Raw genomic sequence first — 27,127 nt, 5'->3', positions numbered from 1 at the left:
GGTTCTTCTTCATCCTGTATTTGCATTTCCTCTAAATACAGTTTTCTTGCCTGTTTTTCATCCCAGTTAAAATACACTTTTATGAAACTAGTGTATTTATGATAATGTGATTGTGTCAAAAGCCTAACTACACAGATCTTTTCATGATATGACCTAATACACTGTTATAAAATTAAATGAGATTTAATGATATTTGCTCCTGACAAGTCTTTGCTGGCTGTTTCTCTGCTTTCTTCCATTTCTCTGTATGGAAGGAAGTCTATGTAAGAATTAAAGGGCATCTCCACTGGTTTAGACTAAAGGTCAGTCTGGTTTCCTGTCTCTGACTGTAACATTAGCAGAAGCCTGAAGAGGAGAACAAGCATACAGTGGTAACTGCCTACTATGCTTCCCTAGTGTGCATCAGTAGGCAATTCAGAGACTAATGATGGTATTGATTTACTTGTCCTAGGAACACATTTTTGGAATTAATTGCTGATTGCTTTTCAGCTCAGGTAAACTGACATCCTGCCAATCCCTGCTGTAATCTAGTAAGTGCAAAAAAATCACTTCTTTTGTTTTAAACATTAAATTATTGTTTTCTGGCCAATAATTTCATTTAAGACTCAGTGCATAGGTGCTCCTTTTCATTTTCTCAAGGTTACCTACAGTTTTGTAGATTCACCCTACTGAAGCCATTTCTGTTCTACCCAGTGAAGCCAAACACTTTAGTTATTCCTCTAACGATAGGTAATCCTTATTTCTGATCATGCATGTTTCTCTTTCTTGTAGCTTTTCCAGTTCTGTTCCATCTTTTATGAGATGAGATACTAGAGTAGCATTTGTGTTCAAAATGCAAGCACAGATGGATTTAAAATTTGTTGCTGTATTTTTCATTTCCTAAACATTCCCTACTCCTCTCCTGCACACGCCTAGGTTTTTTTTTTAATATCTAAGACGTCTGTTATAATAGAGAGCTGGACCATAGGCCATTCCATAACTCGTTCTGTGTTCACAAACCTAACTTTACTATCCCTGTGTGCACCACTTTTTACAACATTCAGATGCGTTGAATGTTATCTGAATTTTACCTTATCAGCTTGGATTCTGAGAATGTTCTGAAATTATTCCCAGTTTCTTTAGATTAACTATCCTGAATAATTTAGTATAATCAGCAGGGTTTGTCATGGCATTACCCTGAAGCATTAAAGAATATGTTGAGTCCAGGCAGTGCCACTGATTACTTTCCTGAGAAAAACTATTATTTCCCCCCCAATTTATTTAACCTATTATTTATTTAGTTAGTTATTGTTATCTATACATCATCTACACAACATGTGTACAGAAAAATTGATGCTTCCTAGAATGTAGTTGCGGAGTTGGTTCATGCACAAGGAATAAGACATGGTACATATTTTTACATTTAGTATCTGTGCACAGGCTGTACAAGGAGCATGTGTGCCATTGATTTGACATTGCTCAGGATTTTCTGTCTCCCCTGCAAAATCCCATCATACAGAAATATGGCAGCTCTGTTCTTTAGCTGCTCATCTCCGTAGCCGTCCAGGCAGCTTTTGGATCCAGCACTCCCGATTTGCACAGCACACATTAGTTCACACTTAGCTCTTTTTGGTACAAACTATTTCCTTCTGGGATCAACTTCCACAAAAATTTTAAGATAATTCACTGCAGTGGCTATATAGACAAGATCAAGCCAGTCTTAATTCCTTTGCTTTTTAACACCGATGCCAGGCCTTGCAAGGCAATGTCTACAGGACCTTGGCATCAGACTATGCAAACAACAAACTGGTGTGCTGTCACAGAGGCTTCCTAATATGTCAAACACTCAGAAAATCCACAGATATGTCTGACATATGAGTAAAGTCTCTAGAGATAATAGTCTGAGGAAAGTTGAACTAAGCCCTCTCAGGGACGTACCAGAACAACCCTAGAAAGTGTGAATATGATAGTGAGACAGTTTTCACCTGCTAGGGACAGGTGCTTTTCTCAGTGTTAGACAGTGGTGTAAGCAATAGTATCTCTGACCCTGACATAGAAGTACATAGAGATGGGACGTTCTTTGCCAGCCCTCTACACACACCCTGGCCCAGATTCTGCTGGGATCACAGCAGGAATCATACTCACTGTCAATTGAGAGTTCGGTTGGGATTGATTCAGGTTAATTGGCTGAGCGTGATTTTGTGCTGTTACACTCCAGTGAGCAGAAATGCCAATTTAAATACAGAATGTTGCGTAGAAAAACTGGAAATAATGTATGAAACCTTCTGAATTGCACTGTCTTTTAAGTGTCCTATGCATAGTTTGTGAGTGCTTGTGCACAGAGAGATTTACATAATTCAAGGAAAAGGAAATTCAAAAAGATTTCAGCAACACAGGCTAGGGAACCACAGTTTGTATGAAAGGACAGGACATGAGTTGCAAGCACATACAATTAGATCACATAATCCTGTTGCAAAACTTACTTGTTAGCTGTTATCTGAGGATCTCAGCGGGGAAGATGGGAAACAATGTAGGAGACTTGAAGATAAGGAAAGCAGAAAGGTATGAAGTGATTGTGCTCTTCAGATCAGCCTTTTAAGTTTCTGTGCAAGATTGACGATTTTGTCATCCTGCTTTTTGATGAGGTGTTGAATGAATGCTTAAGAAGACAGCACTTATCAGTGCTCATCAAAGTTTAAAAAGAACTGTTAGTACTAGCAGTCTGAAGATACCAGATCTAACTAGGTTAAGAGACAGTCAAGTATTAAAGATGAAAACACTGTCAAAGACATATATTAGGTGCTTGCACTGTAACAGACCATAGTTTACCTATGTGTGCTAGAGTACAGCCCTTTGTTACAGGCTTTGACTACATACCTTTGATGAAGAAAGAAGTGTAAAGAATAGGTAAGTCACACTATAAATCTAGCATTAAAAACTGAGAAGCTGATCACATAGCATTGTAACAAGAAAAATACAAGTATTGAATGGTTTCTTTTTGATTTATTGTAATTTAGGATGAATTAATACACAGAATTATTTATGCCAGAGATTGCAAAACAAATTAATTAATAAAGCAATGAACTGGTGATCAGAGGTCATTAAGTTCTTTTCAGCTGCTAAACTATGGCCTTAATATCTTCTCATATAGTAACAACTTGCAATTAATTTCTCTTTCTTTATTCCAAGGCTGTCCAATAACAATTGTTATAATAATTGTGTCGTTCAATAAATATTTTGTCAGAAAAAGTTTAGACAGTACTTTGTTCGCAAAGTACATACCGGTTATGAGTTATTACTATCACCAGTCATCTTAAATCAAATACAACACTGCCCCAAACTATGTAAATATAGGTAGTATGGTCAGAGGCCTGTCTTTTACTTGGTCACATCCAGACCAGTTAAGAAAAAAACTTCTGGAGAAAAAAAGCTTCAAGGGACAAAAAAAAGATAGGAATTTTAAGATAAAGTGAAACTCTTTGCATTCATTTTCTTAATACCGATCACCATACCACACAGCTCCCCTAATCTGTGCTTCTCAGATGCGCATTCTGTTCCTACAGTCACTATAAAATTTCCTTTAAAAACTGATTATTATGTTCAAGTAACGTTAGGAATATTTGTGGCACTGCAGAAGAAAACTATTGAAAGTGTTGATGAATAACTGCCACCAACTATAATTATGTGAAAAAGAGTAATCATTAGTTGTCCAGGAGCAACCTTTCATTATAAACATGTGGATCTCATATTTTAAAATACCATGGATTCTTGTGTGGGGCAAAGACAGACATAAACCATTAGAACCAACAACTAACTGACGTTGTGGATTACTGTGTTTGACAACTTTCTCATTTGCAGGCAAAACACTAGAACATCCTATTTTTTCAGAGAAACCTTAGTCATGGTATTTTAAAGAGGAGCTTGTAGAACCCATTAGTAAGTCATTATGCCCATAGAGATTTAGTCAATGCACACTGCCAGATTTTGTCATAGATTTTCCTTCTGTATCCTACTTTTCACAAGAAGGTAAGTATTTGAGATGAGCAAATGACAGACCATATTTTTCCAGTCCTGTTTTCATGCACAAAGGGGAGTCAAGTTGGGATCCATCATAACATCAAATGAGGTCCAAACTGAAATATAACTGTTGAAAGAAAGTGTTGTCCCATTTTGATGTGCAGATGAGCAGCTTTAGCTAGAACACCCACAGTATGTGTCAGATACTCTCAGTAAGAGGCAACAAACCTGTCATTTGGATAAAGATTGTTGACAGAGAAGTAGCAGAGGACATCTGCAGCACACCAAGTTTCCTGTCTCACAATTTCTATACAATGCCTCATAGGCATTTTTTCATCTGTTTGTACATACTCTGACCACTTTAGTGTCCAGGCTCACTTCCATCTGCTCATACCTGTTAGTGCCTGAATAGTGGTGGCCCCATTTAGTTGTCATTTGTGCCCCATTTGCGAGTGTATGCACTGTATCTGCTAGAAGCTCCTGTGTGAGCACCACCTGACTGCCTGAGCAGTGAAGACCTACTGATTCTGAGATTGCAGGTGATGGACAGATATTTCATCTGGCAGTTACCATGCATTTTGACTGTTTCTTCTGCAGTGCAACTACCTGTGTGTTATCTCTCCCTAGTCTGTTAGGGTGGACATTAAATGGAACAGCCTTACCTCTATCCAGTTTCTTCCAATTATTCACTTTGAATCTTACAAAAATGATAAATTGCAGGAGGTGAATATAATGATCGTGAATGTGAAAGATAACTTGGAATTCCACATGGGTTGAAATAGGCATGCCCACACAGCCCTAAGAAAATTTACTGAGCTGTTCTAGTCACTTACAAGCTTTCCATTCTCCTGTGAGTTTCTGTGAAGACATAGAAATTTAAGATTTGGCATAAATCCTGAGTGCCTGGTCCTGTCTACTAAATGGAAACATACATGGGCTGCCAAGTTTCGATTAGGATTTGAATTGGGATCCAAGTTTCCTTATAAACACATGAAGTAATCATTCTGCTCAAGTCAGTACCCATCAGGTCTTAGTTAGAACATTGGTCCAGTCTTGGGCACCTCACTTAAAAAAAATTAGCCAATTGGAAAGAGACCAAAATGAAAGCAATAGGAGGTCTAGAAAACATATACTACTAGAAATAACTGCAAAATCTTGGATTGTTTAGTCCTTAGGGGTTTAGGTTGATTTGTTTTCTATTGAGAATTATTTCCAAGCCAGATCATTCCAATGATTTTGTTTATAGTGCTGCTCCACAAACAGTTATATTTGAAGGGTTAGTGAACTTCAGCACAGAGGCAGGAAAAAATATCAGGGGGAAGGGAGGGCTGAAACTCCTTAAGCCATCTTTGTCAAGAAATCTAACAAATCACATAACTACAACCCTGCATCTAACTATATGTACTAGGTTGGGGCCGGAGTGTGTTTTTTTCCATTTTTTCTCTTGGCATATGCATCGCTATTATTCCTTGGTCAGTATGAGTCGTCACTTATAACTTCTCTGTCCCAGAAACAGATCAGATAATTAATTTTGGCACTGTCTGTATCTAATCTACAAGTTACCAAATCTTGCAGTGCTGCAGTCAAGCATGCTGAGGTCTTCAGACCCTTATTTTTTCCATCAACATTCATGCAGCCGTTTATATGTCTTTCCATCTTGGCTCAAAACACAGAGTTCAAGAAATTTGAGCTCTGATTAACAGAACTAGGTACAGTTGGCTCTATGTGTAGCCATTCCATCTCAACGGCATGAATTAAATCCATGTGAAGGAAGCAAACATGTTTATCTTCCCTCCTGCAAGATAGTTCTAGCACTTTGGCTAAATCTGATTACATGCTTGTGTGTTAGTGATGAAAGTGACAGACAAGGTGTCCGTGAGGAAACGTCTAAACTCATCATAACTGACAGCATGGATGTGTCCTAAAAGTCACTTCTAGCATTTCCTTTGCTTCAGTTTAACTGATCTAGCTTTGGAAACTTAACAGAGGGAATGGTTGTATTTAGAACTATTCCTTGAAGTTACCTCTCTTCACTGATGAGAGGGAAAAATGTAGGGTAACTGTGATCTTGAATTAATTTTTCCTGTTTACATGTCAGGATGTATACTAGCTAAATTGATTCCTGCCAATTTTGTAGCTAGACTTAAACTCTTCCTTTACTAACCAGCATGTCTCACTATTGCATCACTGAGAGGTTCTCTCATCCCATGTACCCTGCTGCTGCCACCCCTCCATTTACTTGGTCTACAGAGAACCACTGGTTGAGTGGTCTAAGCTCTGCTCTGAAATTAAAGCCATAAAAGCAGTAGATAATGAAAAGAGAATTGGTTTAGACCATGTGGATCTGATAATGGGTTCTAATAATTAGTCTTTTATGTGATCTTTATGCACCATGGAGATTTCACATCTTATGCTGATATTATGCTAGTACAGGAAGGCTCAGAGGTCATGTTCCCACAACCTTCCAGAAGTTTGGATGTGTATATCTCAGGCTTATCCAAAGATGTGGGGATTGGACAGGAAAGTTCACATTTTGGCTATAGTTTATCTAAATATGACACATTAGCAGATTGATGACACATTAGCAGATTGCTTTGTGGTCTTGCAGTACATTCTCTTCTGATTTAGAGCAGGAAGGATTGCAGTCTTGAAAAATATTAAATAATAATAAAAACCACAGAACTGATTTTAACTTCGAATAAACTTCTACTTTTAAGTCAAAGCTCAGGTTATGGTTCAGGTTGGTTATTATTTGAGATTTCTGCCCTTAACTGTGAGATTTGCATCTTTAGCTGCCTTCTAAAGTCAAACACAAAGTCTGTAAGACTGCCTTTTGGTGGAACTGTTTTGGTTCATTGAAAAAGTTTTCAAAGACAAGCCTAGCTTGCCATCTTCAGTTTTCTATGTTTGTTTTATCTATTACTCCACCATCTTCCTCCTTCTGTTATCAATAAATACAAATACAACATATATATTATATAAATATGGTATAGCCTGTCATTTGGGGATGTTTTCAGCTTGCTTTGCACAAGTGTAATTGGTGAAACAGAGTGGAATCAGAGGCAGTGTAGCACTTCACTCTTTCATGACCTCATCCAACCACTCTTCTAATTTCTTCAAACCACTTTTTTCCAAGCTACCTACTAAAACCAGCTTTTTGAACTACTTTATCTTCAACATTATGCCTGAACACCAACTTGCTTTGACTCAAGCCAATGCCAGTCAAAGACACCCTTTCAGAGGGCACATAAGCCAAAGTTCTGAAAAGTCAGTTTAGAGGAATAGCACCAAGTTCTGTCTTTTCCAGTTACCCACCAAGAGCTGTAACTGTCTTCATGTACCCAGCAGCTTCTTGTAACCATTTGAGAAACTGGAAAGTTTCAGAAACTCTCAGTCATCGTCACATTCGATCCAGTTGAACTCACTCTTCATCTGCAATATTTTTGTGAACAGAAGAAAAGGCAAGGGAGGGAGGAATTGCCTGTGGATTGCCACATATATGGGATAATCTCTGAAAGGGGTAGGAAGGTGTATGGTGGCCCTGTTCCTCGACACTGAGAGGACTGCAGCTAGTGTTGCAGATGTTTAAAGTGCATTTATAAGAACTTATTACACAAGTGAGACAACTACAGGAAAAGAACCTCTGTCTCACTCTGCAAAGAAGTTGAACTTGGTCCCAGAATCAAGTGTTTCTCATTGGATCCGTTGCAGTACTGCCTGGACAATAGATCTGGTACTCTGTCAAATAGTCTTTCCAAAGAACTACCTGACATAATTTTACTCAAGTTCTAGGATATGTTGTAATTTTTTTTGCTTCATATTACCAGCATTTTTAAAAAACAGGACATTTGGAATTAACATATGTAATCATATAAGTGCAATTTTTCACTTATATTTTTTCCACTCCCTCTGTGCAAAGCAAGGCAACCAGTCAGCCTTGTTATATATATAATGAACACTTCTATAAACTATAAAAATATGGTTTATTTAAGTTACATATATTCGAGTTCTATTGGGAATACTTTTAAGGCCTTTGGGACCTCTGAAAAGAGCACATGCATAGCTACAGGGCGCATCTCAAGTTGATATTTGAAACGTTTCTAATTATAATTAATTTGAAATGGTTTGGGTATTGAAAGCTATGCTTTTAGAGTGGATGTGGTCACTGGGGATTAGTTTTAATTGTTGAAGTGTGCAGAGTTATGGCTGTAAAATAATACTGTGCTATCTGTTTTAAAACCATAATGGAGGCCACAGCATTTTTGGCTTTTGTAATTAATTTATTTTCCTTTCCAAGTTCCTAAGAAGCATGAAAACAGAATAAATAACTACTAACAAGAATTTCCCCCCCAATAACATTTTCTTTTGTGCTGCTAATTATAAAAAATAATTGCAAGTCACATTATATCATGGAAATTATTTGCTTTACACATCTTCTTGTAGTGAAGTCTTAAGGCATGGGAATACCTGAGCTCAAGCAATGGTAGAGAATCGGATACAGGAAGTATGCAAGGAAGTGTGTTGAAATGCTATTTTTAAGCCTTCAGAGAAAAGAAAAAAGAGCTCCAAAGAAAAGCTAACATTGGTGGAAATCGAAGAAAAAAAAAGAGAAGGGAAGTGGGAGGAGGGGAGGGGAAGGGAAGGTTTGGGAAGGGAAGGTTTGGGAAGGTTTGGGAAGGGAAGGTTTGGGAAGGGAAGGTTTGGGAAGGTTTGGGAAGGTTTGGGAAGGGAAGGTTTGGGAAGGGAAGGTTTGGGAAGGTTTGGGAAGGTTTGGGAAGGGAAGGTTTGGGAAGGTTTGGGAAGGTTTGCGAAGGGAAGATTTGGGAAGGTTTGGGAAGGGAAGGTTAGGGAAGGTTCGGGAAGGTTTGGGAAGGTTTGGGAAGGGAAGGTTTGGGAAGGTTTGGGAAGGGAAGGTTTGGGAAGGGAAGGGAAGTAATAAATATAATATGTCTTAAAAACAGAAGGAAAACCCAAAGACCTAGAGACAAGTCAGCATAAAATATGTGTTGATGAGCACTTAAGAAATTTTTAACCCGAAAGAACCAATCCCTTAATGATAGGATGACCTGCTTAGTAGATGAGGGAAAGGCTGTCAGTGTTGTCTAGCCAGATTTTAGTAAAACCTCTGGCACCATTTCTTATAGCATTTTCCTGGAGAAACTGGCTGCTCATGGCTTGGACAGGTGGACACTTTGATGGCCAGGCCCAGAGAGTGCTGGTGAATGGAATTAAATCCAGCTGGCAGCCAGTCACAAGTGGTGTTTGCCAGGGCTCAGTTTTGGGGCAGTTCCTGTTTAACATCTTCTTAGTGATCAAGGTGAGGAGATCGAGTGTACCCTCAGTCAGTTTGCAGATGCCACCAATTTGGGCAGGAGTGTTGATCTGCTGGAGGGCAGGAAGGCTGTGCAGAAGGATCTGGACTGGCTGGATCGATGGGCCGAGACCAGTGGTATGAGGTTCAAGAAGGCCAAGTGCCAGCTCCAACCCCCAGCAGTGGTACAGGCTGGGGAAGAGTGGCTGGAAAGCAGCCCAGCAGAAAAGGACCTGGGGGTTCTGGTCAACAGGCTGAACATGAGCCAGCAGTGTGTCCAGGTGGCCAAGAAGGCCAATGGCAACCTGGCCTGTATCACCCATAGTGTGGCCAGCAGGACCAGGGCAGTGACTGTCCTCCTTTACTGGGCACTGGTGAGGCTACACCTCAAGTGCTGTGTCCAGTAACGGGACCTCACTGTGAGAAAGACATTGAGGGGCTGGAACGTGTCCAGAGAAAGGCAATGGAGTTGGTGATAGATGTGGAGCACAAGTACTATGAAGAGCAGCTGAGAGAGCTGGGGATGTTTCGCCTGGAGAAAAGGAGGCTCCGGGGAGACCGTATCACTCTCTATGACTGCCTGAAAGGAGTTTGTGTCATGGTGAGCGTTGGTCTCTTCTCCCAATTAACAAACAATAAGTTGAGGAAATGGCCTCAAGTTGCACCAGAGGAGATTTAGACTGGATATTAGGAACAATTTCTTCAAGGAAAGGGTTGTCAAGCACTGGAATCAGCTGCCTGGGGAATTGCTTGAGTCAGCCCCCTGGAAATGGTTAAAAGATGCGTAGATGTGGCACTCAGGGACCTGATTTAGTGGTGGACTTGGCAGTGCTGGGTTTACAGTTGGACTCCATGGTCTTAGAGATCTTCTCCAACCTTAACAATTCTTGAATCTATGAATTAAAAAATTAATCAAAGAAAAGTAATAATAACATTTTTTGACTATCATGACATAAAATATTTGTTTTTTGGAGAGAAGCATTAGAGAATCATAAATTTTCAAAAGATCTTTGAAACTGATGCCTCTAATTGTATTTTATTTACCAAAATCAGCAACCACATCTAAGCCAAAATCTTACACTATGAAAAAGGAATTAGGAGATTTTCACTGCTAATCTGAACAGAACCATCAGCTTCCACAAGGGTCTGTTCAAGGTATCTTCCACTATGAACTTGGAATAGTCATAAATACATTGGAGGACTGAATAAGAACCCAAAAAAATTGAGAAATTAGAGAAATTATAAAATAAACAAGAGGCCCCCTAACTGGGACACATGCAAAGTAAAACATTTAATTGGGAATAGTCAAATTCCCTGCTATGGAATGAGGAATGATAGCTTTTATTTCTCCCACGTATCTAAGGGTTGTGCATCACAGCTCAAACATGAATCATTATTATTCTATACTGTAAAACAAAGGGAAGTATATGTAAATGGATGAGTGTGCATATATTTTTTGCTGGAAATATGAAATTTATCTTTCTTGTATCAACATTGTATCAATAGGAGCATTATAGCTATGCTGTAGGCACAAACAACAGGACTGTTTAAAGGTCTAGAAAACCAGAAAGCTTTAATGAAAGCATTGAAAAACTGGGCTTGTTTAGAAACCAGAAGTCAGTAAGTTAATAGGCAGGTGTGATAATAATTCCTGAATATGTAGAAGGTTACTACAAACTAAAAAATACAAGTAATGTCTTTTTCATGTTAGTTCACAATTTAAGGAAAAATTAGTTTGCCCAAATTACAACAAGGCATTTAAATTGGATACTAAAAACCTTTCTAATTTAGGTAGTGGAACAGGTTACTCAGAAGGTTAAAATCTTACTTTTTGAAGTTATGTGAGAACAACCATCTGTCAAGAATAGCCTTCCCAAAGCCAGTGGAGTACCCACAGAGGTCTGGCAACCCTTCAGCCATGTCGTCTATGACTGCGTATAGGCTCTTACCTCCAAGCCTGCAGCACTTGCAGAATATGAAGTTTTACAGTTAATCTTAAAATTCCATGGAAATTATACATTTTATTGGAGTAGTGTAGGAGTCCAATCATGGCCCATGGCTCTACTCCATAAACATTGAGGAAAATACAAATGTTTTTGTGCCCTCAAAAAGGTCAGATTCATTAGATGGTGAAAACATTGTGGTTTTAAGCTTCATACTACATGTCTCCATTTCCTTTTTTAAAATATTCCTGCTGAATTTAATAATGTTTTAAGAATAATTAAATGCATATTTTCAACCTTACATGAAATGCATTTCATTTATTTTTATTTAAATTCAGTCTATTTCAAGAAGGGGGAAGTTCTTAAGATTTCTGCAGATTCATATCAGATGAGTAGGTGTTCTCGTGCTGAACTTTGCAATTTGTGTCTACATCACTGAAAGCAATGAAAAGTTTTCTATTGCCTTTATTAGGTTTCTATCAAATTAGAGATTCTTCTCCTGAGAAAAATCTGTAACTAACACTGAATAATTTGCAAACTAGGTAAAATCTGGGTTGTAACTGCGCTTGTAACTAGCATGTAACTCCAGTGAAGTCTTGGGGATCTACAGAGAGTAGCAAAATACCAAATTACTTTCATGTTACCCAAGGGGTAACAGATCAAGATTGAATTCATTTCAAAGAAAAACATCCATTAAAATTTCCACTGCCCTACCCAAAACCCACTGCAGAATATTCAAAATTGTAATTGAAAATTATGCATTTTTCAACTTCCAAATACACAGAACACATTCAGTGAGAGTAAATCCAGGATCATTGGTGGTGCTAAAACAAACTGATAACAGTTTGGAAGAATTCTGATATATTTGGCTATGATTAAATAGCATAACTATGTATAATCAAGCTACTTATTGTGGATATAATGTAAATGTAGTAACTTTTCTCCTTATTACTTGTAGCTGGCCCACTGGGAATATAACGAAGTCTGAGATCGTAAACAAACTTTACCAGAAACTTTAACAGAAAAAAATGACTAAATTTTCTATAATTATATGGTTACTTTTGTCGTTTTAAGTATTGTACTGAAGAGCATTGTATCTCCATCATTCAAGTGCAAGACACTTAAAATGGGTTAATTCAGTATAAGTTTCTTATTTAAACACTGTTCTCCTTTAGCTGCTAGTGTAATAGTCAATTGAAATGGTCTAATATGGTTACTGTTACAAGGATAGTATGGCAAAATCTAAGTCAGTTTAATCCATTTCAACATAAAATAATGGCATTTTATGCCAATATAATTTTTGTTTCTTTGTTTGTGTTTTGGTTTGTTTTAATTTTTTGTTTTGTTACTGGTGGTGTTAGAAATGGAACCAGACTAGTTCAGGTTACTGCAATACAGTTCTGTAGAAAGAATTAAGTGAATTCTTCTCATCACTTATTGGCATGGAAAATACAAAAAACACTGTGTCACTTATGGTGTTGTACCAGTGTTCACACCACATTCTTACCTTCTAATAATTTGTCATCCACAAAACTTAAGGCAGTCCACTTAACTCTGATTTTGGGCACAAATACTTTAGCAGATCTCCCATTCAAGAGCTCCTCAGTGCTCTATAATAATGTTTTCACAGAAAATCAAGAAAGCAACTTTGGCTTTTCTTTGCTGTGAAAATGAGCAACATTTTAAGAATAGTATAAAGATAATAGGCCTTGGCTGTTGTGAACTCATTGATCTGCCTCTATCAAAGCCATGACATACAAGCTGACTATCAACACCTAATTAAGGAGCCCTCACAACTTTTCTCGAGATTAGAGATAATTCTCTTTGTCTTACATATGGAAAATAATATATGACTCCTTTGCAACAGTAGACAAGTTACCCTAAAAGATCATAGAAGATCACAGAATCATCAAGGTTGGGTCATCAAGGTCATCCGGTTCAACTGTCAAGCCAGCACCACCACTGTAACCCCTAAACCATATCACCCAGCACCAGATCCAGATGCCTCTTTAACACTTCCAGGGATAGTGAATCCACCACCTGCCTGGGCAACCTACTCGAATGCCTGACCACCCTAACAGTGAAAAAGTTATTCTTATTTCTAACCTCAATCTCCCTTCTCTCTGCTAAAGGCCATTTCCTCTGGTCCTCTCACGGCAGGCGTGACAGGAGAGACCAACCTCCACCTCAACACAATTATACTCTGTATTTGTACAGAGCAAGGAGGTCCCCCCTGAGCCTCCCCTCTAAGTAGCTCATGAGCCCTAGCAGACTCTTTACCTCACATTTCCTTGATTACAGAGTTCCCCTGAGTTTACTTTCTCTTACTTGTGGAATTTCCACCCTTATTTCCACCCTTAGCACTTTGTGCTAATTCTCAAGCTAATATTATGTGTAACTATGGAAGTTGTTTTTAGAGTTTTCATTTAAGTAACTGGCCATATCTCCTCTGCTTGGCAGTAGGTAGGCAGCTCCAGATGTCAGAGACCTTTGCTCCCAGTAGTAACTTTTACTACTCTCAAGTCGGTATGCTTCTGGGCAGAAAAGAGAGATGAAAAGCTGTATCTCCAATTATTAGTTCCTTGAACCAGCCAGTGTCACAGAAACAGTTCATTTTAAAGGAAAAAAAATTAATCATATTTATTACAAACAGAGCAAAATGTTTCTGATATATGAAAGACAAAGATAGTGTGGCCATTTGGGTTAGTCTTACTACATCCCAAATTTTCACAACACTTGCCAAAAGGGAATTTATCAGCTCAGCGCAAACAACAGATTTGGTTTATCTGAATGTCTTACAAGTAACAAGTTGTTTATAAAGGGTTTTGAAGATTGGGGGAAATCTAGTATTCTATTGACATATGCTATTCTATTGACATATGCCATATATTAAATTTAATGCTGTGGTTCTGATGTCTCTTCTGATAAACTTTAGTAAAATCTATGCTAAGAAGAATGGAGCTGTTTCAGTATCTATGTGGTTTAAAATGCAGGGTTAGCAAAATGTTAATTGAAAAAATATTTATGTATATTCTTGCAATTGCTTAGAGAAGAATTTTGCCAAAGTTTACTGGTCTATCAGTCCAGAATATTAAAAGTTTAGTATTTCTCAGATTTGTTGGCTTTTCTATAGTGAGAAAATCCTCTAAAAAAGTGATTAAATAGCTCAATTTTTTTTTTAGGCATATTGGAGATAACATCTGTAGAAATTGGAGTTGTGGCAGTTAAGTCTATTAAGAGCAACTACTATTTAGCCATGAACAAAAAAGGAAAAGTCTACGGCTCTGTAAGTACCTTTTTTACATTCCAAATGGATTGCGGAAGTCAGCACCATTCCCTGTCTTGACTACTGAAAACCCCACTTGTCTGTGTATTACTGCTAATTAGAGCTGAAGTGAGCTGTTCATCAAAATTTCATTCTCTGATAAACCAGGATCACTCCTCTACACAAGCTTCCTTTTGTTTGCTAAGCTCATATCATACCAACACACATTCTGGGATTTATTATACTTACTGCTTCAGTCACATTTCTTATTAAGGAGAGGTCAATGGAGATGGTCCTACAAAATGTAGTCTTGAAGGCTTGTTTTTCATTTTTCTTCATTACAGTCACATTTAGCAGTAATTCTGGGAGGGATAAAGTGTACTTGAAGTCATGGAAACTTGAGCTGATCGAGTAAACACACCAAGTCATCAAACTACAACTTTGAAGATTTCTAGAGTAGCCAGCTTTAAATTGACTGTGTTAATTAATACAAAAGATTATGGGCAGTACAGAGAGACATGAACTTGTATGTCATCAGATATACTTAGTCTGAGCAGAATTTGGTTAACATTTGGAAGTTTTCCATGTATACAATATTTTTATTTGTGTTAAGTTTGGGGTTACTGATACTTTCAGGGGGAAAAAAACAGACATGAAAACCACCCAAATAATCAAACAAACAAAAACAAACCAACCCAAGAAAACCCAGTAACTATCCAAATATTTTTAGTAGAGAGCAATATGATGTATAAATCTAACAACTAAACTCAAATGTGTCCTCACACGTCTACGTGATTACACAAACACCAGATTCTTCCGCTATTACATCTGGTTTGGTTTGTAATTTTGCAATGTTTTGTCAGTTCCTGGAAAGGTTATGAGCCAATCTTCAGGTTGCTCAGTGTTCAGAACATCCATAGGCTTTGTAGACAGAAGGTCACAGATAGGAACTGGGTTTATCCTCAAGTGATGTGGTTAAGCCTCCTCCTTCTGCTGAAAATAATGAACTAATGCTAATCTTAAACTAAGACTCAAGGGGCTTGAAGCCATTTAGCCTTCATTTTTAAGGAAACACTTCTACCAGGTGGGTTGAGTTCATACAAAAAATAAAAACTATCCTCCCTCATCTGCACTGTGGCTAGTCACTCCTGGTTCAAAAGCAACCTTCTAAACTCTTTGACGGTGTCAAAGAATTACATTAAGGAAAGATCAGAACAAATAAATGTTTCTTAAACTCCTTTAAATGTACATTTTCATTTCTAAAATTACACTATTCAGAACTACAGGATGATCAGGGCTTAGTCCTGCTCTGTTGAGAGATATAACTGCGTACTGAGTTATTCAGTATAGTCATTGTAGGTATGCTTCTTTATATAGGTGATGGTTTTAGCATAAGTCAACATCTTCAATTCACACATCTCAGTTTACAGTGTGAAGTTTAGTCATTTGTGATGGGCCAACCCAAAGCCCAATACAAGTTTTCTTGCCCAAGTTGTTTGTCATGGCTGGTATGGTGACAGTCCATAATCCTGTATACATACAGAAGAAGTCAAAGCAGCTTTCATGTACCATAGGTGGAAACTGCTGCCAGAAGATTCAGTAATTCATAATGTATTAGAAATAGTGTTGACAGGAGGATACGACTGTGGAAAGCCTTTTTTTTAATTCCAGCTGAGATAATTTTTCAATATTCACATCATAAAATCACAGCATAATGATTTATCAAAACCTATTCCATAATACTTTAGCAATTTCAAGAATGCTTCTGTTATTATTTTTCCCAGACTCCCAAGATTTGCAGTTAGCCTCATATTACTACAGTGTGACAGCTTGCAGATGGATATGAATACCAGAACCAATAAAAATTGTAAAAACACTCTTGAGCATGTGTACAATAGACATTGGTGCAGGATTATGCTGAAATTTGTTTGAAATGAGCAAGGCAGTCCTGAGTAGTACTCGCACTCCTGCCAATAAGACTTCTTAAGCACATCACAACATCATCTGTTCTCTCTCTATTGTCTAAGAATAGAGGTAAAAGTTTGGATTTGAGTACAATTCTGCATCTCGGAAAACAAGTTAAGACTTCTATGTTTACAAAATACTTTTCCGTTTGACTGACTCTGGTTGGAACGAGGGACCAAAGGAAGACTCACTATTTGGTTTCTTTAACAAAATAAGCTGCCTGCAGATAGGAGAAATTACTACAGTTTAGAACTGTGAGTAGTGGCGATCTGCCTTTTTAATACCTTGATTCTCGAGGTGGCATATTACAGAAAATAAGTATTAAATTATCTATATAGCTTTGTGAATACAGGCAGTATCAGTAGACGCTTTGTAGAGAGTCTTCCCTTGATAGTGTCTTCCCCAGCAATCATTGTTTAAATAACTAGTAATCCTAAAGTTAAAGACCAATTGAGTTTGAATATGTGCATATATGAATATGAACACATGCAATTCTGTTAAGTATGTGTTCTGTGGTCTTAGAGGCAACTAAAACATTAATTATTAACACAAAACTCTTACTGTATCAAAGTACTGAACATTAACTAGTTTTAAAATTCTAATTAAAGTTAATAGGTATGGAAAATATATTTTCAATAGTCTTATATCCTTTTTATTAATGTGGATACTTTCTATATGTGTATTACCTGAATATGTAGGGATGTTGATTGTAATAAAAGATACAATGTCCCTGAAATTCTTAACTGTCCCATGAAAATTGTTTTATTATTCAGATTTCTTTCTTGTCTTGTTCATAGATAAATTAAAAATAGTGCATGCACTTAGTATATCATACTCTGAGATTCTGACATGTTTCTGCCTGAGCTGCGAAATGACATCTTATTTTCTGAAATGCAGAAACAACAAAATGCTAATTTTTCATTTTAATTTAATTATGCTGTAATCATTCCACTTTTAAAAGACCTCTAAATGGGATATAAGTAGTTTGTTAAAATTGGATGGATTTGTATGTGGGAATTACTTGTTTATGAAAACGAAGCATTCTTGGCTTCAGTGTAGAAAAGTAGATCTGTGTAAAAGTGCATTTAACAACATGCTTCCACATGTTTGTATTTTTTATTCCTTCTAACAAATTGACAACTGGTTCTCCTTTAAAAACAGAAAACCTTAATCTCTTGTACTATAGAAAAAAATACTTTCAAGCTGTTTTAGTCAATAAGATACAGGATCATGCATGATTCTTTTTTAGGCTAACCCCATCTTCATGTAAACAAGGTAAAAAGGCCTCACATTCATTGTATTAGCAGCATAACAGTATTTGCAACCATCCAAAAAGCCCTATTTCATTATTAGTGTGCTTTAAAGATCTTACTTTAAATAAGAAGTACGGCTATGCCATACTTATTTGTTTAACATATGGTATCAATATCTTGTTCAAGATATTTAAGGGTTATATTTGTTAGAACTGAAATATGATTAATGATTTCAAGATTGCCTCCTTATACTTTTGAGTTTATGACTGAGAACTTGATTTAATATTATTGCCATATTCTAACACAGAGAAATTTAATTTCAGTTCTGACTAGATTATATCATTTTCACTATAATTATGCACTGAGTAAATAATTATATATTTTGTTAGTTTCACTTTTTGCTTTCTAACTGATTTTGCTTTAAATACTGTGGACACAGTGAAACTTTTATTTAAGTACACTGTAGAATCCTAAAGGAGTGTCAGTGAACACTAAAATCTTCCAAAGATTTGTAGAAAGTATTTGCCTTCAGTGTGCTGCAATTCTGAAACGTTATGTTTGTTCTGAATTTGTGTATTTTTTTCCTCTTTTAACAGAAGGAGTTTAATAGTGATTGCAAATTGAAGGAAAGAATAGAAGAAAATGGATATAACACATACGCATCCTTAAATTGGAAGCACAATGGAAGGCAAATGTTTGTGGCTCTGAATGGGAGGGGAACCACAAAGAGAGGACAGAAAACAAGAAGGAAAAACACTTCTGCTCACTTTCTTCCCATGGTGGTCATGTCATAGATGAACAAGCTATTTTTTTGATGAAGCTGAACCAAAGGCTGTTATGTCAAGAATATTTGGTAATTCTCTTGAAGGGTAAAAGCAGAGAAATAGCCCAGACATCTGCATGTTTGAAATGAGAGCAGGGGAAGCCTTTGAAGGTTTTGTACTTATTGCTAGCACATGAAATACCTTTATTTAGTTTGTTGTCGTATCTTATAATCAAAATGCAAGCTGGATCAAAGGGGATGGAATTTATTGCCAGTGTGAACTTTTTTTTTTTTTTAATCACTGCAACAGACCTTGATGGACATAAGACAATCTGTTGCGTGATCTTCATGGGGAATGCTATTTATGGAATACTAACTCATATCAAAGTCCTTAATTGCTCATTCAAGCCTAATGATTCAATGAACAGTTAGACACGCAAGCATTTACTGGAAGCACTTGGGTCATATGCACAAATAATGACATTTCTGGAGAAGCCTTTTGGAAGAATGGATAGGATAAGCAAAGTAGTATATAACTGTTCTAACAAAATGAATAGTATGGTTTGCTTGTATGTTCTAAATTTGTTTCTTTTTATTTCTCTCTAAGTTATTTATTTAATAGGATGTTAAATATCTTTTTTATTTGAAATATTTTCCTCATTTGCTTCTTTGTTATTTTCCCTTTTTCTTAGTACTTCACAGAGAGTTTGATAGAGTAAGATGTCAAAACCTCAGAAGTACTCTGAGAATAGGTATTAGACAAGGCTTTAAAGGCAGAATTTAAAGTGTATACTCCGTCTTTTTTCTAGACTATCTTGCACTTAAGCAAAAGACCAAACAAGCAGTGCTTGGATTTATGGTATTGGCTTCTTTATATTGGAGAAATTTTTGTACTTATAAGCACTCAAGAACAAACTTCAAGAAATACTTTGTTCAAAGGGTCTTTCTGCTATTTTGAAATTGAGAGGAGGGACCACATCTGTACTTGGATGTCAATGCATCTGTGTGTATATTCAGCTGACTTTGATTTCAGTTTGGAGCTAGGATCTAATGCATCGCAATCAGTGTGATATTCTGTAGCACACATTGGACTGGAACTTAGAGGTGGACAGCCCTGTTACAGTCACTGAGATTGCAAATGTTAAAATTAAACACTAGTGTGTAATTCCTAAGTATAACATTTGGCCTCTGAAAGCTAAGCAAGAAGGCAACACAGTCCTTCACTCCTTATTCAGTTAATGCTCTCATTCACCTATTTGCCATTGGTACCAACTCGTAGAATCACATGCAAATAGTGAGAGCAATATCTAATTCAGGACTGAGAGACAGAAGATCCAAAATCGTGCTCATGCATTTTTCAGAGATTATTACTCACATGTATATTATGTATGAGAGCCAACTGAAAAGCTGTGCTGGTTTCCAGCTTTAACATGACTTTCATAACCATCACAGTAATTGAAGGCTCAAAACACATAACATCTAGCACATTTTTATGAAGTGTTACTAGTCCCATGGCTTAACTTGAGCAACTACAGTATAATAAAGTTAAGCATAATATGAAGTCTGTTCAATTAAAGGTACATAAGGTTTGTTTTATGTTTTGCTTTACTCATTAATTTTAGAGAGCTCTGGATAGCTCACCATTGTAACCATATTGAGATTCATTTTGTTAGAGCAGATAAATAGAAAACAGTACATCAAACAATTTGTACCACTGTCTTCACCTTGTATTCCATTAAATAAATAAATAAGCCTTTGCAGTGTCTTTAGTAAGAAACAAAAGTAGTATAATATTATTTTGTTTTAAATACTTTAAGTGATAACTATAAGATTATATTGATGCTGCAGTTTATCTTCAATATTTCTTGTTGTGAAAAAGTTGGTTTTATTTTTATTGTTTGGAGACTGTATTTTGGTACAAAGGAGAGCCTTGCTTAATGTGTCTTTTTGAAAATGTTTAACCTCTATAAAGCCTGGTGTTGTTGGAATCTTCTATAACTTATTTAAGTCAATGTTTAACCAGCACTCCAATCTTAATCTGTTATTTAAATATTAGTTGGGGTTTTCTTTTAAAAAAAGGCAAAAAAAATGCTTCCCCATAAAATACAAAATGGTTATATTTCCTGTCCTTAAATAAAGTCAGCTGTTTTAAAACTAGGAATTCATTGAGAGACAACATATTTTTAGTTAATAGCTGATGCTGTATTGCATGGTACTTTATCTCCAGATTTCTTCTTCACAAATGACATTTTTCTAGAAAGAGAAATAAGAATTTCAGATTCTAAAGGTAGTTGCAGCTCACAGCAAAATAATTACTATGATAAAAACGAGCTTCTGTTGTTTAAATTTGTAATCAGTAATTAAACTGACAAGTCATAGTGGACCACCAATCTTCAGTATGAGCTTGAGCGAATGCAGTATTGAATGACCTCTTAAAGAACGTTTAGGGTACAAATGAAATTCTCTTCAGACAGAATTACCTAGATGACTTGGTCAGGGGAGGATTATGCATAAATGTTATCACAGTACTCAAAACACTATGCTGCTCAAACGACAAGGTCAGAAAATATCACTTTTCCAAAGCGAGTCAGGAACCATTTCTGAGATGAAAAGTGGTTTCTGAAAATTAAACAAAATGAAAAACGCTTGAAGGAATCAATGATTCCTGTGTGTTTGGTATACTGTAATACCCACTGTAGTGGGAGCAAACTGCAGACATTAGAGTATCCCAGATCCTCAAACATAAGCTCTGTTTTCTGTCACGCTCAGCATAACACTCCTGAGTAAAAGGAAAACAGGGAAAGGGGTTTAGAAAAGAAAAGGGATACAAAAATCACTGAGCAACAATGTATAGTATGTTATATTTAAATAAAAATAATAAAATGTGGGGATTAGAGAATAAAAGCATTGTCTTTGTTTGTTTTATTAATCTGAAATTATACTGCACAATAAAAATAAAAAGCAAAAAGATCTGTTGTACTGCAGGCTGTGGTTTCATGCTGTATAGGCCCCAAACAAAACAAAAATCACTTGAACATGTTTAAGTATTTTGAATATTTTGTGTGTGTGAGTCCACTATCTCTACACTAATAACAACCAAATGCTTCAGATTCTTCCTGTAAGTATTTGAATCCACGTAGTTTTATACAGTGGAATAAAGCAATGAATTTAGAGGAAACATATATTTGATTAAAGAATGAAGGGTGTAGGAAGAAGAGCATGTACTCATATTTTTAAAGTAACTTTAGATATGGAAAAATAGTTACATTTTATATAAGACTTCATGCAAAAGACATTTCAGGTTATGAAGTTCGCTAAAGGTTAGTAAGCTTTAGAAGTATATGAGCACAACTTTGTAATTCCTGGCCCTCTTGAAACTGATTGTCTCTATTCACACAAACAGTCATATCTGTTTCAACTGTTTAATCTTGAAATTAATCATAAAGACACCCCTTTTATGAAATGTCAAGTATCATTATTTAATCTAGTAAGTTAAACTGTGGGGCAGAATTCACCTTCCTAGTTTCCTATTAAGTTGAAGAAAGAAAAATACAACACCTAACAAACACTTTCTGCTGCAGCTAGTCAATGTCTAATTGATTATTGATGGTATTTTTCAGAAACAGATCCTACACTGAAACAATTTCAGTGCAACTTCAAGTAACTGATGCAAAGAAAAGTTGTTTTCAATGGTATTGCAAGCAAGAAATAGCATATGAACAATTAATTGGCTTTAGATCTTTATTATTTATAACTGTGCTTATGTTCCCAACTATTTGAATCCCATGTTTAACTGTATGGAAGCTTTCTTGAAATAAGTTTAGGATTTTCTAATGAACCACGGTGAATCTCAGATATCTGATACATGTATTTTCACTTGCTAATCCCAGAAGAAAAAAGAAAAGTAATATGTCTTTTGTCCACCCAAACAGTGTATGGAAATATGCTCCTGTGAAAGCCGAAATAAAGGAACCATGACAAGGCCTCAAGTAAATTATATGGGAGCAGTGATCTCTGAGTTACTGCGGTATAAATGAGGAGAATTTCCACTCCTGACATTTTGCACCAGGATCTTTAGTGATGCCACTTTATGCTATTTAGTTAATGTGAAATAAAATCATAGAGTCATAGCCTCATAGAATGTTAAGGTGTTGGAAGGGACCTTAAAGATCATCTAATCTCAAGCACCCTAGCATGGGCAGGGACACGTCCCACTAGACCACGTTTCTCAAGGCCTTATCCAGCCTGGCCTTGAACACTGCCAGGGATGGAGCATCCACAACTTCTCTGGGCAACCTGTTCCAGTGCCTAACCACCCTCACAGTAAAAAATTTCTTCCTCATTTCTAAGCTGTATTTCCCCTCTTTCAATTTTTATCCATTACTCGTTGTCCTATCACTACAGTTTCTGATGGAAAGTCCCTCTCCAGCTTCCCTGTAGGCTCCCTTCAGGTACTGAAAGGTTGCTGTGAGGTCTTCATGCAATCTTCTCTTCTCCAGGCTGAACAGCCCAACTTTCTCAGCCTGTCTTCGTCAGGGAGCGCTCCAGTCCTCTTATCAACTTTGTGGCCTCCTCTGAACTTGCTCCAACAGTTCCATGTCCTTCTTATGCTGGGGACACAAGAATTGTGTGCAGTATTCCAAGTGGGCTCTCACAATCGCAGAGTAGAAGGGAGGAATCACCTCCCTTGACCTGCTGGCCATGCTATTTTTGATGCAGCCCAGGATTTCATTGGTTTTCTGGGCTGCAAGCACACACTGCCAGCTCATGTTAAGTTCTTCATCAGCCATCACCCCCAAGTCTTTCTCCACAAGGCTGCTCTCAATCACTTCTCCACCCAACCTGTAGGTGTGTCTGGGATTTCCACAACCCCCATGTTGGATCTTGCACTTGGCCTTGTTGAACTTCATGAGATTTGCATTGTCCCACCTCTCAAGCCTGTCAAGGTCTCCCTTGATGTCATCCCTTCCCTCCAGCGTGTCAACTACACCACACAGCTTGGTGTCATCAGCAACTTTGCTGAGGGTGCACTTGATCCCACTGTCAGTGGGTAATCACACATGTAAATGGATAAATGGATATGCTGGTGGTGATATCAGAAATACAAGTCCTATCAGACCAACATCCAAATATGAGGCTATGAGAATTGCAGTATCTGAAAAAAAACACACAAAGTACCCAACTGTATAGTTCTGTGCAAAATATTTAGGGGACTGATACTGATATAGGTAATTTATCACACTATAATAAAAACAAAGTCTATATTTACATCAAAGCTCAGACTCTTTAGTTATCTTGTGATAATGTAATAAATGAAGAATCAAGATATTACAGGGTTTTTGTCACTACGGAAAAGTAAAGTGTGTGTACCAAGTTTCAGACGACTACTATTTAACCATTCAAACTATTCTATGACTTTGTTTAAATTGTATGATTTTTTTGATAATGCACCTGTTTTACTAATTTCTTAATGAACTTTTAACCCTTTCAGTTGCTATGAGTCTTTGCAGAAGTCGAGTTAAACATTGATCTTCTCTTGCATCTGCACTTGTTTTCTAGATATAAATAGCTAAAAAAAAATCAACATTTGATGTTGTACATGCAGGAACTTGACTTATTCAGTGAGTGGAATGAAAAATTAACCTCTCTGCTACATTATTTTCAAAATGCCCAGCTAATTTGTATACTTTCTTCCCTTAGAATACTCTTGAATTCTCACTTGCCTGTATTTTCAAAAATGTACATCACTCATACTACTCTATGCAGTGTATGTCCAGTTATGCTTATTTCCTGTGATTTCTTCCTTCTTTTCCATATAACAGCAAGATTCATGAATGGTTCACTGAGGTAGCTTGCACTACTGGTGTCTGCAGTACACCGTCATTAATACCACAAATATAAGACTCTCATTTCTCATTCCATGTAGAATGACACAGAGATCTGATGATACGGTAGTGTTTTGACAACCCTTGGCTCCCTTGAAACTACGCACATACTTACTAGTAAACATGCAAATTAGGTTCAAAAGTTAAATATGCATTGCGAGGATAGGTTAGGTTAACAGCCACTGTGTACAAGATACATTGCAAATGAAAATGTGTGTTCCGGCTTCTTTCTTTTTCCATGGTTCACTCAAGGAAAGAGAAACATAAGGAAAGGATATGGCATTAGTATTTACAACCTTCATTGCTTTTCTTAAATGATAGCCAATACATGACCTATCCTGGTATCTGACTGAATCTTATTTCTGTGATGAAATATGATGAAGATATCAGCAATCTTGTAAAGGAAGGATCAGTCTCTTTCTCTTCCTTATTGTCAGCCAGTACAACTCACCGAGTGCTACTGATATAGCATGCAGTTTGTGCTCACTTAAATATAAATTAAGTTATAAGATTCCAGCTTTGGAAGAAGAGATATGGCTCTGCTTATCATGTTAAATGAGTACTGTATCCTTTGCCTGACAGAGACAGATAAGATTTAATCCATTCATTTATTTAACTAATTGCTTCTTAAATGCTCTGAAGTGAACGATATACTGTCAGAGAAAAGTCATGCTGATAGCTGTAATTATTACATTTCTATGGTAATTAGGAGATGCAGTAGGAAGGTACAATGTCAGAATGGTTAAAGAGCTTCAATACAAAATCCTGCAGCAAGGTTCAGCCGATATTCATACTGAAAGCCAGCATCAAGTTGTAAATAAATGCCTGAACCTCCAAACTGTGGAAGCCATACAGAAGCTGTGGTTGGCCCTTTGCTGCCCTTACTGCTCTAGTGTCTTAACCATGCTCCACATTAAAGTCACAACAAACTTGAATCTGATTACATGTACAGATGTATAATGAAACAAATTCTATTTGCAGTCAGAAAGTGACAGAGACCAAGTTTAAGTCACCTATGGCAGTCTTGTGTTTCGTCTTCTCCGATCTTGTAACATTTTCCCTAGAATTCTTGACAGAGGCCAACACAAATGCAGTTTTTCCTCAATGCAGATGAAATGCAATACAGCATGAAGTTTGTAACACCACATCCTATGTATAGCAACTAAGGATGAAAATTCACTTGTGAAAAACGTCAAGTGGAAATTCTCACATGGCACCTTGCAAACAGACATTGTTGGAAACTGCCTGTAACACACAGGATCTGATGTAAGAGCAGACTACTCCTCAGCATTTATGTGACAGGTACTCTCTTTGGGATTAGGCCTTACATTTATTAGAATTTTCTCAAATTTGTCATCTATTTTACTATAAAGAACTTCAGTGAGTTTCAGACACTTAGTTTCTCAGTGAACAAGTTTCTCAGCTTGTTCACTGAGGACTTTTAATACAAGGCACAAGGTTTTGGCCCAGGAAGTGCTTGAGCTTCTTAGTGCTGAACTTTGGAAGTGTACTCTAAGGAAATACTATAAAATTGTTCTATTCTTCTGCTCATCCCTCTGGCTGCCCTTTCAAGCTCACTGATAGAGGCAAAACATTTTAGATGATGATTTTTTTTTTTTTTAACCTAGAGAGACGTGGATTTGATAGATGGATTGCTCTGTAGAAAAAAAAATTAGTTGGATGGTCACACTCAAAGAGTTGCAGACAACGTCCCAGGAGAAGAGCAGTGATGAGTGGTGTTCATCGGGGACCAGCACTTTTTAACATCTCTGTCAGTGACATGGACAGTGGGATTGAGGGCACCCTCAGCAAGTTCACTGATGACACCAAGCTGTGTGGTGTGGTTGACATGCTGTAAGGAAGGAATACCATCCAGAGGGACCTTGACAGGCTAAAGAGGTAGGCCCATGCAAACCTTATGAAGTTCAACAAGGGCAAGTGCAAGGTCCTGCACCTGGTTCAGGGCAATTCCAAGCACAAGTACAGACAGAGTGGAGAATGAATCAAGACTAGTTCTGGGGAAAAAGACTTGGGGGTATTTGTGGATGAAAAGGTTGACATGACTGGACAATGCGTGCTTGCAGCCCAGAAAGCCAACCACATCCTGGGCTTCATCGAGAAGCGTGACCAGCAGGTCAAGGGAGATGATGCTCCCCATTTACTCTGCTCTCATGAGACCCCACCTGGAATGCTGTGTCCAGCTCTGGGGCCCACAACACAAGAAGTATATGGTTCTGTTGGAATAAGCCCAGAGAAATGCCCCTAAGTTGATCACAAAGGTGAAACATCTCTCCTGTGAAGACAGGCTGAGGAGTTCTGACTGTTCAGCCTGGAGAAGAGAAGGCTCCAGGGAGACCTTAGCATAGCCTCCCAGTACTTAAAGGTGACAACTTTACAAGAAGGCTGGAGAGGGACTTCTCACAGGGTCATGTAGTGAAATAAAAAGGGGAATGGCCTTAAGCTGAAGGAGACTGGGTTTAGATTAGATATTAGGAAGAAATTCTTTGCTATAAGGTTGGTGAGGCACTGGAACAAGTTGCCCAAGAGGTTGTAGATTCCCCATTCCTGGAAGTGTTTGAGAGCTGCATGCAGCTCTGAGCTACCTGGTCTACAGAGTGGTATCCCTGCCCACAGCAGCGAGGTTGGAACTAGATGATCTTAAGGTGCCTTCCAACCCAAACCATTCTATGACTCTGTATGACACCATGATTTAGTCTCTCACAATATGGCTGTTCTCATACTATAT

At 37.3% G+C, this 27,127-nt stretch overlaps 1 protein-coding gene across 3 annotated transcripts in view; it reads left to right on the top strand.

Moving 5' to 3' along the window:
* The window catches only part of FGF10 (fibroblast growth factor 10), a 65,707-nt gene extending 44,232 nt beyond the window's left edge, over positions 1-21,475 (top strand). For all 3 annotated transcript variants that reach the window (XM_064642964.1, XM_064642966.1, XM_064642965.1), the window contains 2 exons: positions 14,433-14,536; positions 18,330-21,475. In XM_064642964.1, the coding sequence (XP_064499034.1) occupies positions 14,433-14,536; positions 18,330-18,527 (302 nt within the window). In that variant the 3' untranslated portion in view covers positions 18,528-21,475. The remainder of the gene's footprint in view (positions 1-14,432; positions 14,537-18,329) is intronic.
* The last annotated feature ends 5,652 nt before the right edge of the window (positions 21,476-27,127 follow it).

Source organism: Pseudopipra pipra, chromosome Z, assembly GCF_036250125.1.
Source record: "Pseudopipra pipra isolate bDixPip1 chromosome Z, bDixPip1.hap1, whole genome shotgun sequence".
Taxonomy (NCBI): Eukaryota; Metazoa; Chordata; class Aves; order Passeriformes; family Pipridae; genus Pseudopipra; species Pseudopipra pipra.
This window is presented reverse-complemented; position numbering and strand designations above follow the sequence as displayed.